Source organism: Trachypithecus francoisi, unplaced genomic scaffold (genome assembly GCF_009764315.1).
Source record: "Trachypithecus francoisi isolate TF-2019V2 unplaced genomic scaffold, Tfra_2.0 Lachesis_group13, whole genome shotgun sequence".
Taxonomy (NCBI): Eukaryota; Metazoa; Chordata; class Mammalia; order Primates; family Cercopithecidae; genus Trachypithecus; species Trachypithecus francoisi.
In genome coordinates, this window is record NW_022681458.1 from 94,374,961 (window position 1) to 94,391,437 (window position 16,477).

The 16,477-nt window shown below is 37.7% G+C and overlaps 2 protein-coding genes across 3 annotated transcripts in view; both read right to left on the bottom strand.

The window, feature by feature from the left end:
* Positions 1 to 16,477, bottom strand: part of EPC2 (enhancer of polycomb homolog 2) — a 146,388-nt gene that overhangs the window by 112,217 nt on the left and 17,694 nt on the right. The gene's annotated exons all lie outside the window — the stretch shown is intronic.
* LOC117095025 (40S ribosomal protein S26-like) lies at positions 5,695 to 6,162 on the bottom strand. Its single transcript, XM_033231566.1, has one exon. The coding sequence runs from the start codon at positions 6,155 to 6,157 to the stop codon at positions 5,780 to 5,782; it is 378 nt and encodes a 125-aa protein (XP_033087457.1). The 5' UTR covers positions 6,158 to 6,162; the 3' UTR covers positions 5,695 to 5,779.

Below are 16,477 nucleotides of genomic sequence, written 5' to 3' on the forward strand. Positions count from 1 at the left end.
TCTACGTTTATAGTGGCTCAATAAATATTTCAGGGTCCTTAAGCACCACAGAGGCTTTCTAAGTGAACATTTTTCAACCTCCAAACGAAATGAATATCCAGCCTCAAGATACAGAAGTGCACTAGAGTAAAAGAAACTAGATGGCTGAATATGCTACAATGCATGAATTAAAAATTGTTTATCAGTAGGCATCATTTCTATATGCTTGGGAACACCTATTAAACACTGGATATTATCCTGTTATTGAGAATGGTGAATGAGAAACAGTCTCTGCCATTAAGAAACTTATCTAGTCAGAGAGAGAGATTGAAGTATGCAATCATGTTTGAACTTGACAAGCATGTCCAATCTCAACTAGTCAAACCACTCATCTTGGAAGGTTAGGGAAAGATGCCCAAAGAAAGTAAAATCTAAACTGTGACTTTTAGAATCAACAGGGATTTAGCAGGGCAAAAGAGGAAATAAACAAATAAGCGAGGCAGAGAAAACATTATGTCCAAAATGAACAAAGGTCCAGAAATAGTAAAAAATAAAAAATAAAAAGGCAAGTAGTTGAAAAAAGGGCTTCCAGTGCCAGGCAGAAATACGTTTTTCTTAATAGGGCAGAATTCCAAGTTGGAGCACCAAATACATTTTCCCATTCAAGTATTACTACAAATTTAGTTAGAATCTATTAGTAGCAAAAACGTTTGCCAGGAGCAGTGGCTTATATCTATAATACCAACACTTTGGGAGGCAAGGCAGGAGGATCGCTTGAGCTTAGGAGATCGAGACCATCCTGGGCAACATGGTGAGACCTCGTCTCCATAAAAAAATTAAAAATTAGCTGGATGTGGTGGCTCACATCTGAGGTCCTAGTTACTGGGGAGGTTGAGACAAGAGGATCATTTGAGCACAGAAATGGGAGGCTGCAGTGAGCTGTGACTGCACCACTGCACTACAGCCTGGGAGATATAGCAAGACCCTTTCTCTCTCAAAAAACAAACTTTTGCACCAAGACGGTGAGATTCACACACCTACAACAACAAACGATATCAAGGAACTAGGAAGCCAAGCCTGGAATCAGTAATTCCTAACGATTTAAGCCCATGTTTTCCTATACTTTTCTCACATCTCACCTTGCTGGTCACAGAAAGTGATGAAATATACAATGTCACCTTGCAGTTATGTAATGTTTTACATTTCTCAGACAGCCTCTGCAATCGTGTGCTTATTAGGTCCTCACAATCTTGGGATGTATTGGTAGATATTTATATTGTTTTATAAATGAGACTCAAGAAACAAGTGATTTGCTCTTAGTTATGGCATCATTTTACAAGAGAATCAAATTTAAAGACTCTGATTCCAGGGTTCTTTAACTACTCCACCCTTACCAGAGAAGTGTTAAAGATGAAAAACCCATCCTGGTAATGCTGATGATCTACAGATATGGGTAATAAGAAGAAACTGAGCTAAATGGCAGCATAATATTTATTTAAAGAGATTCTTTGGATACATACTTCACTTTCCCCAAAGTACAAAACATTTTTAGATACTATCCAATTATCAAAATATATATTTAATATATGAGGATTCAATATTATTTTGTTTTAGTGACAGGGTCTCACGCTATCACCCAGGCTGGGGTGCAGTGGCATGATCATAGTGCATTGTAACCTCAAATTCCTAGGCTCGAGTGGTCTTCCTGCCTTAGCCAGGTGCATACCACCACACCTAGATAATTTTAAACATTTTTTAAAGATGGAGTCTCACTATATTGCCCAAGTTGGTCTTGAACTCCTGGCCTTAAGCAATTAGCCTGCCTCAGCTTCCCAAAGTGTTGGGATTACAAGCATGAGCCAGCATGCTGGCCTTATTTTATTTTAATTTTATAAATGAGAACATTTTTAAACAGATCACAGATGACTCTCTTCTTGTTAACAGAGTTGGCAGATGACGGGGCTGAAGTCAGAAATGAAGGAGCCAGATCAAGACATCCTCCCTCAATTTAACTTGTAGACCAAATTTAGCTCTACAAATAAATCTCATCTTCATTTCTTTCACCAGATTATGAGACAGTCTCTCAAGCCAAAACAAACAAACAAACAAACAACAACAACAACAAGAAAATACAGTAATATCATTTCTAGAGGACTGTGCTTCGTATAATAAACATAACTAGTTGTAAACACATAGAATCCTGGAAGTAGGTACCAGAGTTTTGGTTTGTCTTTTTTGGGGAAAGAGTAGACAGAGGTAATATCAATTCCTTGTTACATCATTACATGCTGCATTATATGGTAGGTTACTAGGCTTTTAAAAATAACTAAAACTCAAGCACAGGCACTACTTGATTTTCTTTCCTTTAAAAAGATACCCCTTTGACCCACCAACTCTATTTATGGAATTCACCCCCCCCAAAAAAGTGGGTAATAATGGCTGTATAAAAATGGTCATCATGGCACTGTTTATAAGACACAAAGACAGAGACAGAGAGCATCTAAATGTCAATAAACAGGGAATTACTTATGTAAATCACACTATGCACCTAAGATTGAACTCTTGCTTAGGCAGCAGTAAAAAAACAACATAACTTAGATCTCTACTTAAAAAAATAACTAGGATATGAAGTAAACAAGCAGGTTATAAAACAACATAAGCAAATATAAATAAATATATATGCAGAGAAAGGAGCCTAGTGAATAGAATATACCACAAAATGCTAACTAATCAGTGACTGTTATTTTTTTCTGTGTCCTTTATATTTTCTAAATCTTCTATAGTAAATCTGTATTACTTTTGTTTTTTATGTTGTAAAAATATTGCATTTTAATTGAAACATCTCTCCACCAAGATACACAAAATCATTTCTTATAGCTACTTTGACATTCTGAAAAATATTTTTGAAACCTACTATAATTATGCTTAAGCATTTTTCTGAGTTTCTGTAAAGACATTATACACTTTCTACTTTTTATTTTCCCCTGAAAACATGAAATTACATGGTAAATAAAGCAGACTTAAAAAAAAAAAAAAAAAAAACTAGGTAATTCATGATTTTTAGTCATACACAATGAGCACCAGGATGCAGAGAAGAAGTATGTTGTTGCTGTTGTTGTTGTTTTTCTTTTGGGGACGAATGAACTAAGGTTCTATGGCCACACTGGTAGAAACCAACAAGAATGAAATTTGAATCCTTACTTGTCTGGCGCTTTTCCATCTTACCAAGTTCATGCCCCAACTTACTTGCTTTCAGGATTTATCCACTGAATTAGGATACATACAGAGCCAAAGATTATTCACTGCTATTTTAAAACTCCCAAATAAAGATAGCTGACTGAATGCCTATACTTATATACTCTACCACCTTATAATGTAAACTTATTAGTAATGGACTAAAAAACGTATAAAGCCACAATCACAAAGAGAATGAGATAAGCCATCAGCACAAGAGTGCAGCAAAATTCTGGGAAACTAAAATGGAAAAGAGCGGGAGAAATGGAAGAAAAAGAAAAAAAATCTCAGAAATAAAGACTACAATTATTAGAAGACCAATGAAAATTATATCCCAAAAAAACCTATAAGTGTGCTGTATAATACTGGGCCCATCTGTCCCACAGAAAACCAGGGATGATAGGGATTTACGAACACCAGCTAGAAAGAGCTAGAATGAGAAAAGCACTTCCTTGCCTACTTGTTGAAAGCCCATCATTCTACACAGATAGAAAAGGGTGCCACTGAACTAAGAATGTTGTGAATACCTCAAATCCAAAAAAACATGAACAGAAGAAAATTTAATAAATCTATTCAATTATCTTAAAACGAGAAGACAAGATTCAGCTATACCTCTACTGATGAACAACTCTTATTCTGGGGAGGGGAGAAAAAAAATGTTCAAGAAGAATGCTCCAAACCTAATATACTCAAAAGTAGCATTTAGGGATATGAAAATTAAAAAGTCACCTGAAATATGAAAATCTCCAAAAATAAGAACATAAAAGGCAGGGGTAGGAAGACCTAGAAAGAAATTTGAAGAGTTGATTAAACTCATGAATGGAAGAAAAAGAAAAAACTCAAAAATAAAGACCACAATTATTAGAAGCCCCATGAAAATTATATCCCAAAAAACCTTTAAGTGTGCTGTATAAAGCTGGTCAAATACCCAGTTGAATGAAAATTAGATAAAGAGAAATAAAATGAGTAAGACAGAAGGTAGTAAGCAGAATGTACAACAGGCAAAGAAGGAATGACAGTCATATAATTAGAGTTCCTAAAGAACAAAACAATGCAACAGAACTAATATGTAAAACTATATTCCAGAAAACCTTCTAGAAACAAAAGACTACGAAGTTACATACCAATGAAGGGAGCAAGATGGAGGATGAGTAAGCCCCATACCTCATTCCCACACAAACATACCGACTGCACAATATACAGTCCAAAAAGCCTTGAGAAATCCAGAAAGCAGTTCAGAAATGGTAGTACCCCAGGCAAGCTCAAAGCCAAGAACATGTGCATTGAAATGGGTTTAAAAGGCCATAAGCCCTTCCCCGAAGCCAGCACACATCAACACTATTGGGAGAAAAAGCACAACTTATGGCTTCTTCCTCAGGAGAGAAAGAGATGAGTGAAACTTATGTCCAACATTCTGGCTTTTCAGGAGTCTGCCTGATGGACTGGTATGCTTTGGATACCTGGGGTCCAAACAGAATTGGGCTCAGCAACATTGTGCAGCACCAGAGAACCTGTGCAGCACCAGAGAACAGCAGGTAGAAGACAGCACAACTTGGTATGATGAGGAGAAAGTGTCCAGTTTATGGCTTTTCCCTCTGGAAGGAAATGGAAGAGTGGAAAATGCATCCAATATTCTGACCATCTGATTTGGAATGTAGACGGGACTAATTCTGTCTTCCTGACTTGAAGCACTGACTTAACCAACATACTTTGGAAACCTGGAGACTGTAGAGAACAAAAGAACTCAGTGGCTTGCTGCAGCACCAGAGAATCTGCAGTATCACACACACAGATAAGAGGGAGCAAGAGAGTACAAACACCTGAAAAAGAAACTAGCAAACCTCTCTAATAGGGAAATTACATGTACAAGTATAACAAAGATGCATCTCCAGAATCTCTAGCTGGACTGATTTGCAAAGGTCTTCTCTTAGACAAAACCAGTTTGTAAAGACTGGAAGAGATGCAAAAGTCATGGCAAAAAATAAGGCACACAAAGAAGCAAGCAAACAGCCCAATAAAGCAAGAAACTAAATCAAGAAAACAACCTAAAAGAAGATCTATGAATTATCTAACAAAAAATTCAAAATAACTGTCACAAAGAGGATCAATGTAGAGAACAATGACAGATAAGTAAATAAAATCAGAAAGTCAGGCATGGTGGCTCACACCTGTGGGTGTGGGAGGCTGAGGCCAGCAGATCACTTGAGGTCAGGAGTTCGAGACCAGCCTGACCAACACAGCAAAACCCCATCTCTACTGAAAATACAAAAATATTAGATGGGCGTGGTGATGCGCGCTTGTCATCCCAGATATTTGGGAGGCTGAGGCATGAGAATCACTTGAACCCGAAAGGCAGAGGCTGCAGTGAGCTGAGATCACACCACTGCACTCCACCCTGGGTAACAGAGTGAGACTCCGTCTCAATAAATAAATAAATCAGAAAAATGATTAATGTAAAATGAGAATAAACAAAGACATAGATTAGTTTTTTTTTTTTTTTAAGTACAATTTCCATTTTATTTTTCTCCAGAGAATAGTCTGTCTCCGTCTTTAAGGATTCAGCTCCTTACATGGGCTTTGGTGGGGGACGTGGGGCAGCACCCACAGGTCTAAATCGGGGAGGGGGTGTTTGGTCCTTGCCGGCTTCACGAGATCGATTCCTGACTACTTTGCTGTGAATTGCACAACTCACACAGTAATGTAGCTTCACATACAGCTTGGGAAGCACACAGGCATCAAAGACGCTCACTTCAGAAATGTCCCTGACTGCTGCGGCCTCCACTATGTTTCGAATGACGAATTTCTTAATGGCCTTGTCCTTGGGCACGCATCGGGCACAGTTAGTGCAGCGAATAGGCTGCACATGGCCGCGGCCCTTTTTGGCACGACCGTTGTTCCTTCTTTTCTTTGTCATCTTGGACGTACGGACCGAAGAGAGCAACATAGATTAGTTTTTAAAAGATCCAACAGAACTTCTAAAGTTGAAGAATATAACTTAATTGGAAACATTACTAGAGAGGTTCAACAGCAGGCTTGATCAAACAGAGCAAATTGTCAGTGCATTCAAAGACAAGTCTTTTGAAATTTTTGAGTCAGAGGAATATAAAGAATGAAGAAACACGAAGAAAGCCTAAGGGACTTATGGGATACAATCAAGTGGACCAATATACACATTACAGGAGCTTAAGAAGGAGGTTAGAGAGAGAATGGACAGAGAGCTTGTTTGAAGAAATAATGGCCAAAAATTTCCCAAATCCAATTAAGGAAATGGACATCCAAATTCAGGAAGCCCAAAGGACTCCAACTAGAACAGCCCAACAACACACACACACTGAGATACATTATAGTAGTTATAATCAAGTTGTCAAAAGTCAAAGACAGAGAATCCTGAAAGAAAGAGAAAAACAACTTGTCATGTACAAAGGAGAGCTCATAGATTAATCAGTGCATTTCTCAGCAGAAATGCTACAGGTTCAGGATACAGGATAATATATCCAAAGGGCTGAGAGAAAAAACTGCCAGAAAAGAATGATGTATCTGACAAAATGTCCTTCAAAAATGAAAGACAAATAAAAACCTCCCAGATAAGTGAAAACTGAGGGAGTTCATTGCTACTGACCCTTCCTATAAAAATTGCTAAAGGGAGTCCTTCAAGTTGAAACAAAAGGATGCTAGACAACAAGAAACCATGCAAAAATATAAAACCTAGGTAAATATATAGGCAAATAGAGAACCTATACTACTGTAATGGTGGTATGCAAATTATTTAAATTTATTTTAATTTCTGGTATACAACTTAAAAGACAAAAGCATTAAAAAATAAAACTATGTTAATGTATACAAAACACAAAAAAATGTAATTTTGACACTATAATATTAAGTGGTGGTGAGCAAAAGGCATAGTTTTTGTGTACGAAAATAAATTGCTTTTAAGTTTTTAGACTGTTACCACTGTAAGATGTTTTATGTAATCCCCATGATAATCACACCACAACTACCTTCAAGAAAATTAAGAAAGAAAAATATGTCACTATAAAAAAAAATCAATGAAGCACAAAGGAAGTCAGCATGTGAGACACAGAGTAGATGAATGGAGTGAAAAACAAAAAGACTCTGAGCACATGCTATAAGAGATTCACTTTAGACATAAGGACAAACATAGTGAAAAGATGGAAAAAGATATTCCACGTAAATGGTAACCAAAAGAAAGCAGAGATGTCGTCCATACTTCTATCAGACAAAAAAGACTTTAGTCAAAAACCATCAAAAGACATAAAGACACATAAAGACAAATGAGTTAATTCACCAGTAGCATATAACAATTATAAGACTTACTTTTAACTACTTCTTATAATTAAGAAGACTGAGTCAGTAATCAAAAAACCTCTCAACAAAGAAAAGCCTAGGACCAGACGGCTTCACTGGAGAATTTTACCAAACATTTCAAGAAGGATGGACACAAATCCTTCTCAAACTCAAAGATACTTTAAGAAAACTGTAAGCCAATATCCCATACATATTCAGGCACATCAACAAATGTGAATGGATTTAACTCACCCACTAAAACAAAAAGGTTTTCAATTTGGCTTGTAACCTAAGGCTCAACTATACACTGTATAAAAAAAAAACTTCCTCAAAATGAAAACAATGCAACTAAAAATGCGAGGAGGAAGAGGAAAAAATAGAATAAGCTGAATTTTTGTGAGCTTACTCAAAGATGGTTAAGAAAGGGTAAAAACAAAGGGATGGACAAAGTTTACCAGGTAAATGGAGACAATAAGAAATGCAAGCAGATCCTAATACAAGACAAGTAGAATTCAAGCTAAACAAAATTAAATATGACCATAGAAAAGATGACTTTTTGGGGGGGATGGTACGGGGTCTTGCTCTGTTGCCCAGGCTGGAATGCAGTGGCATAATCTCAGCTCGCTGAAACCTCCACCTCCCAGGTTCAGGCAATTCTCCTGCCTCAGCCTCCTGAGCAGCTGGGATTACAGGTGCGCACCACCACGCCTGACTAATTTTTATATTTTTAGTAGAGACAGGGTTTCACCATGTTGGCCACACCAGTCTCGAATGCCTCATCTCAAGTGATCCACCTGCCTCGGCTTCCCAAAGTGCTGGGATTACAGGCATGAGCCATCATGCCCAGCCAAAAAGATGACTTTTTAATGCTACCAAAAAAAAAAAAAAATCACAATTCACAACAGAGATTTAGCATTTATGATTATTTTTATAGCAGGTAAAGTAGCAAACATTTTATGAAGCAAAAGCTACCAGATACGCAAGTACCAATAGATAAAAACACACTAATAATAGCAAATTTTAATATACCACTATCAGCATAAAACAAATCAAGTGAACAGCTAAGCAACTTAATAAGGTTGATCTTACACCTATATATCAGACTTTATGCCCAAATGGCCCCTTCTTCCCAAGTACCCAAAAAACCATCATAAAAATTATTCATGTATTAGTTAAGAATAAGAAAGAATAGGGACTGGGTGCAATGGCTCACACCATAATCCCAGCACTTTCAGAAGCTGAGGAAAGAAGACTGCTTAGCCTAGGAGTTCAAGATAAGCCTGGGAAACACACTGATGTCTAGTCTCTACAAAAAATAAACAAAAATAGGTGGCACATGCCTGTAGTCCCAGCTACTTGGGAGGCTGATGTGGGAGGATTGCTTGAGCCTGGAAGTTGAGGCTGTAGAAATCTTGCCACTGTACTCTAGCCTGGGCAGCAGAGTGAGACCAAGGGGAGGGGAGGGGACAGAGAGGAGGAGAGAGAAGAGACAAGGGAGAGGAGAGGAGGGGAAATTTTTCTAAGCATACCCTTTGTAAAGTCCCAAATTTTAGAACCACGTTTGACATGCTCAAAAAATAAAAATTAAAATCAACAGGGATGTGGAAGAAAGAACTCAACAGGGAATACAAAAAGAAACAGAAAATAAACCCTATCTTATAAATGAACCCGTATTAATGGGTAAGAGGTTTCTTTTGGGGCTGATAGAAATGTTCTGAAACAAAATAGTGGTAATGGTTGTACAACACTGTGAATATACTAAAAAACACTTATTGTATACTTTAAAATATAGAATTTTACATTATATGAATTGTTTTTCAATTTTAAAACTACAAAAAAAAAAAAAAAAAAAGAGTAACAGGGACCAAATTCACCTTTCCACCTGATGCAACCAACAAAATACCCTGACAAAGTAATAAAACAATGGGTTTTAAGACAATGGACATCAGGCAATGAAGGCCAGTAATCTTTATGGCTGCCTCAGTAGTTAGTTCCCAGAGTACGGAGCAAGAGAATAAACTGAAGCAGAAGGCATCATGAAGCTCAGTAGACTTCATGAGTTGAGACAGAGTTCAGAAGACCAAGGCAGCTAAGGTTCACAGGACAGAGTACCAAAGAGGGAAAGAACTGCATGGAGAAAGAACCCAGGAGCGCTAAAGAGGGTTCCCTGGAGTATTTAGTAGTATACTGATCAGCACAGCTGTGTGAAGAAACTACCTGAGGCTGGAGAAACAACCATCCAAAAGCGTTTGAGGGAACACAATGCCTGTTCCTAACAAGACTGAAAAACCTCAAAATTTAAAGGGCACTGGATAGAGTACTCAGCAAAAAACACTGATTCAGTAGTGGAGAATAATTAACCCAAGAATGACCAGTGCTTCAGACTCCCTAACAAATTAAAAGAGCAAAACCCAAAGGTATCAAACTATTTACAAGTAACTTTACAAATTTTGAGGTTTTTCCAGTCTTGCTAGGAACAGGCACTAGTCCCTCAAACTCTTTCGGATGACTGTTTTGGTGCCAACACAGCACACTGCAGCCTCGATCTCCTGGGCTCAAGTGATTCTCCTGCTTCAGCCTCATGAGTAACTGGGACCACAGGTTTGCACCATCACACCTGGCTAATTTTCAAAATTTCTCTTTTGTAGAGATGGGGTCTTGCCAGGTTGCCCAGGCTGGTCTCAAACTCCTGACCTCAAGCAATCCTCCCATCTTGCCCTTTCGAAGTGCTGGGATTACAAGTGTGAACCACCATGCCCAGCCTTTACAAGTAACTTAACTACATCCCAGAACAAAGCTCAAGGACACTTACACGAATACAAAAATATACAGCACCCAACAGTGTAATATTCAATGGAGATTAAAAGAGACTCATTAAAAATATTCAATCCAAAAGGTGGCAGAAAAAGAGGGAGAGGGGAACAAAACCAGAATAAACTACTAGTAAGAGACAGAGTCAAACCTAACCTTACTAAAAATCATATTAAATGTAAATGGTTGAAACATAAGAGATGAAAATCAAGTAACACACTTCTAAATAATCTATGGCTCAAAGAAGTCAAAAGAGAAATAAATTAGAAACTATTTTGAACTAAATGAAAATACAACAGGATGTAATATGCAATAAAGCAGCACACAGGAAAAAAATTTGTAGCACTAAGCACCTGTATTAGAACACAAAAAGGTCTTAACATTTACCCTAAAAAACTGGAAGAACAAAATAAACTCTAAGAAAGAAAGGAAATAAGATCAAAGTAGAAATCAATAAAATATGAAACAGAAAATCAACCGAGAAAGATCAATAAAACCAAAAGCTAATTCTTTAAAAAAATTCATAAAATTGATAAACCTCTAGCCAGATTAGGGGGAAAAAAAAAAGTGAGAAGGCACAAATTACCAATATCACAAACAAGAGGTAATATCTCAACTTCATGACAATACATTCAGCAACTAGCTGAAAAGGACACATTCCTTGAAATGAAACAATCAAAGCTCACTGGGGAAGAAACTGATAGCCTTATACCTATTAAAGAAACCAAACTGTACTTTAAAAGTTCACACAAAGAAAACTCCAGAAACAGATGGCTTCACTGGTGAATTTCACCAAATATTTAAGGAGAAAAACAATACCAACTCTACACAATTCTTTCCAAAATACTGAAGAGGAAGGAATACTTCCCAACTCGTTCCACGAGGCCAGTATGACTGATCCTAAAACTAGAAAAAGATACTGGAAGGAAAGAAAACTACAGACAAATACCTATTTACGAGCTGAAATGCAATCACTCTAAACAAAAATGTGGCAAATAGAATCCAATAATACATTAAAAGGATAATACATGACCAAATGGGTCTTATTCCAGGAAGGCAGGATTGACTTACATTCAAAATAAATGTAACTCGCCATATTAATAAGTTTAAAAAAAAAAAAAAAAAACCGAAACCAGGCGTGGTGGCTCACGCCTTTAATCCCAGCACTTTGGGAGGCTGAGGCAGGTGGATCACGAGGTCAGGAGTTCGAGATCAGCCTGGCCAACATAGTGAAACACCATCTCTACTAAAAATAAAAAAATTAGCCAGGCATGGTGGTGTGTGCCTGTAGTCCCAGCTACTCGGGAGACTTAGGCAGGAGAATCGCTTGAACCCAGGAGGCAGAGGTTGTGGTGAGCCAAGATCATGCCACTGCACTCCAGCCTGGGCAACAGAGCGAGACTCCATCTCAAAAAAAAAAAAAAAAAAAAAAAAAAACAAAAAAATGTATGATCACCGCTACAGATACAGAAAAAGCATTTGACAAAAGCCAACATCCATTCCAAAAATTCACAGAAAACCAGAACTACAAGAGAATGTCCTCAATCTGATAAAGGGCATTACAAAAAAAAAAACTACAACTAACATCACACAGAAGTGAAATACTAACTATTTTTCTCAGGATAGCCTTCTCAACAGTTCTATTCAATACTGTACCGAGTTTCTAGTCAGTGTAATCATCTGACAAAAGAAAGGCAGTGGGGAAGAGTCAAAAAAAACAAAGCGAATAAACATCCAGACTGAGACAGGAAGAAGTAACACTGCCTTTATTCACAGACCACATGATCCTCTATGCAGAAAATCTGATGGAATCTCCAAAAAAAAACTACTAGAAAAAGTGAGTTTAGCAATATTGAAGGATACAAAATCAATATACACACAAAAAAACTACTGTAATTCTATATACTAGTTACAAACAACAGGACACTGAAGTGAAAAACAGAATCCAGACAATCTCTGTAAAGACCCCATTTCAATCTCCAGTGGTTTGAAACATAACAGTGTGCTAGTTCCTTTTATTTTGTACTGAAACAACCTGCCACACATCCAACTTGGGGCTGTCTGATTCAGTTGCTATGAGACCCTGAGGTCTTACAACGATGAACAGTTTTGAGGCCGGGCGCGGTGGCTCAAGCCTGTAATCCCAGCACTTTGGGAGGCCGAGACGGGCGGATCACGAGGTCAGGAGATCAAGACCATCCTGGCTAACACGGTGAAACCCCGTCTCTACTAAAAAAAAATACAAAAACTAGCCGGGCAAGGTGGCGGGCGCCTGTAGTCCCAGCTACTCGGGAGGCTGAGGCAGGAGAATGGCGTAAACCCGGGAGGCGGAGCTTGCAGTGAGCTGAGATCTGGCCACTGCACTCCAGTCCGGGCGACAGAGCGAGACTCTGCCTCAAAAAAAAAAAAAACAAAACAAAAAAAAAAAAAAAAAACAGTTTTGATTGGCAAAGTCTTCATTCATCTATGAAACAGCAAAGACAGGCTTCTCAATTCTATCAACAGAATTTTAATAACGTGGCCCATCCTACTGGTATCTGAAAACACCAGAATTTTCCTTTTCATTAAGCACATATATTTTCAACCATATCAGTCTTCAATTACACATATTATTTCCTTGCTAAGAAGCTGTGACAGATTTAACTTATAACCAATCATGTCTTTCAGTCTTTCATTTACATAGTTGGCACTCCAAGAGAGTTTAGACTTATAAAAGCGCTATCCGGCTCCTACTCAAAAAAGCATAGATAATCAGCATTTTAGAAGGAAACACCTTCTGAGCATGAAAAAAAAAAAGTCTAACAATGGCTTACTAAAGTTTCATGTGTTTCAGCTTCAGAATCACCTACAGGTCTTGTTTCAACACACTGCTGAGCCAAATCACCAGAATTTCTGATTCAGTAGGCCTGGGATGGAACCAGGCAACTGGCATTTCTAAGTTCCCAGGCGATGTTTGATGACGCTGTGCATTTGGGACTACATTCTGAGAACCACCAGTTTAAGGCAGTGCTACTCAGACTGCAACTCTCCAGAAGTACAAAATTCAGTGTAAGCATTTAGGAGACTTTAAAGCAATCAGAGTAATTTTATGTGCTGAAACAATTTAAAAATTGTGAACTGTATTTTCTACATCTTTATTTTTTCCATATTTTTATTGTACCTGACAAAAGTATTGGTATGCAATAAATTAAATGTTTTTTAAAAATTCATCCTCCGGCTTGGTACGGTGGTCCATGCCTGTAATCCCAGCACTTTGGGAGGCCAAGGCAGGAGTCTCTACAAAAAAAAGTCAAAAAATTAGCCAGGCATGGTGAAGCATGGCTGTAATTCCAGCTACTCAGGAGGCTGAGGCAGGAAGATGGCTTGAGCTCAGGGGATGAAGTCCGCAGTGAGCCATGATCATGCCATTGCACTCAAGCCTGGGCTGACCCAGAGCAAGACCCTGTTTCAAAAAAACAAAAATAAAAATAACACCATAAAAACTGGTCTTTCACCACAGACAATTTGAAAAACATGGCCTAAAGAACATGCTATCCATCCAATTCACTAATATTCTAAATACTGGCTTGCAGGTAACATTACATAAGTTTCATTAACTTTGCCTCCCAAAGAAACACATCAGCTTTAGCTAAAAATCAATAAAATAAGGAGTAGCATTATTGACGTTTGTTTTTTCTGTAAAACTATATTTAAACACATTTATCACCTAAACAGGTAAGTGCCCATTTACTATAAATTCCTTTTAGAATGTAATAACAGGGTAAAGATTTTTTTCTCCTGAAAAACAGCTGTGTTAAATTTTAAATGAGTAAGAACTGAATCATTCATAGCTGCTCTATCTTAACTGCCTGTGAGGGGTATGAAGAAGAGGTGTGAGTGCAGGGCTTTAACGGACTGAGTAACTGATATCTTAAACCGAAATATAAAAGTGAAAACAATCTTGTGCAGAAAACTGTTATCCTAAACATCATAATTCTAGAATATCTTAATTATAAATCAACTTTTGGAAAACTTAATTATAAGTCGTATAATGCTAACTTGTACCACTCGATAATGCAACAAATGTTTACTCTTTTGTTCCCATATCTAATTCTTGGGTTTTCGAAAACCTTGTTTTCAACCAACAATTTCCTAATGCTAATAAGTAAGACCACGATCTTCAACACCAACTTAGAAAGGTGACACTACCATGAATGTAGCTTAAATACTCACTCGGGAATGGAAATGACAGTAGTAAAAGTAATTCAAAACAGTAGGTGAATAAATCACTGGTATTTGACTTTTAAAAACATTAGTTGATGTTCAGTTAATTTACTTATTGATTTACAAAGTCATTTCTAAAATTATTTTGCATTCCTTGAATACTAAGGGTAGACAGATAACCCATACAGATTATTCCAAGATACCTATATATGAAAATAACCAAGAATTAGATCTGAAGTTGTGAGTAAGACAGAATGATTTCACAGGCCTAGAATGGGACCTGAGGTTCAGCATTTTAACAAGCTCTCAGGTAATGCGTATCTGCAGACCAAACTCAAGTAGCAAGGTTCTAAACCACATAAATGTCTCAAAGTATCTTTATGGTAGAACCACTCTGGAGAACAGTTTGATCCTTTCTTTTTAAAGTTAAACCTTTTAAATGTAACTACTATACAATGAAGGCATTTCACCTTCAGGTATTTATTTACCCCAAACAAAGGAAAACAGATCAAAGCCAGACATCACTCTAAAGATAAACAAATTGTGATACAGCCATAAATTGAAATACTATTCAGCAACAAAAAGGACTGAACTACTTATACAAGCTGCAATATGTATTAATCTAAAAAAAAAAATTTATGCTGAGTGAAAGAAACTAGAGCAAAGAAAAGAGTATATACTGTGAGTCCATTTATATAAAATTCTAGACAATGCAAACCACTAATCTACAGTAACAGAAAGCAGATGAGTGTTTGCCTGAAGACCAGGAGGTAGAGGGATTGGGAGATGAGATATGTTGATTATCTTGACTGTGAAAACAGGTGTAACACAAATGTCAACACAACAAATTGCACACTTGAAATGTGTGCAGTTTGTATGTCAATTATACCTCAATAAATGTTTGTGTTTATTTATTTATTTGAGACATTGACTCACTCTGTTGCCCTGGCTGGAGTACAGCGGTGCGATCACAACTCACTGCAACCTTGACCTCCCAGGCTCAAGTGATCCTTGCACCTCAGCCTCCCAAGTAGCATACAGCACCATGCCTGGCTAATTTTTGTATTTTTTGTGAAGACAGGGTTTAGCCATGTTGCCCTGGCTGGTCTCAAACTCCTGGACTCAAGCAATCCACCCACCTCGGCCTCCCAAACAGCTGGGATTACAGGTATGAGCCACTGGGCCCAGCCTGAAAAATTATTTTTAACAATATCTTCCAAACACAAAAGTCTGGCTAAACTAATGTCACTATACATAAAATACTAAGCTCTAATTCTCTGAAAATTCCATGTAATACACAACAGTATGCCTATACTAAGAATAAGAGCCTCCTCTTTTGGGGAATTGAGTAGTAGGTTACTCAGAGTCCTTTAGGATCTTTCTTAGTTCCAAGTAACCACTGAAAACATGTACTATAGAGCAGGGGTCTCCAACTCCTGGACCATAGACCACACAGCAGGAGGTGAGCAGAGGGCAAGCAAGCATTACCCCCTGAGCTCCATCTCCTGTCAGATCAGTGGCGACATTAGATTCTCATAGAAGTGTGAACCCTATTGTGAACTGCACATGCAAGGGATCTAGGTTGTACATTCCTTATGAAAATCTAATGCCTGATGATCTGAGATGAAACAGTTTCATACCAAAACCATCATCTCCCACCCTCATCCATGGAAAAATTATCTTCCACAAAATTGGTCCCTGGTGCCAAAAAGGTTGGGGACTACTGCTATAGAGTGAATAAGAAACCAGTGATGATCCAGGCTTCAGTGGTAAGATAGATTCTTACCAAAAAAAAAAACTTAATCTGTACAGTAAAACTGGAATTTTGCTAGCTACAGCCATAAATTTTGCATTAAATAATAAAAAAAAAAACCTTGGCCGAGCGTGATGGCTCACGCCTGTAATCCTAGCACTTTGGGAGGCCGAGGTGGGCAGATCACAAGGT

What these genes read in the sequence shown, in the direction of transcription:
- LOC117095025 (XM_033231566.1), bottom strand. Translation starts at nt 6,157, where the DNA reads ATGTTGCTCTCTTCGGTCCGTACGTCCAAGATGACAAAGAAAAGAAGG.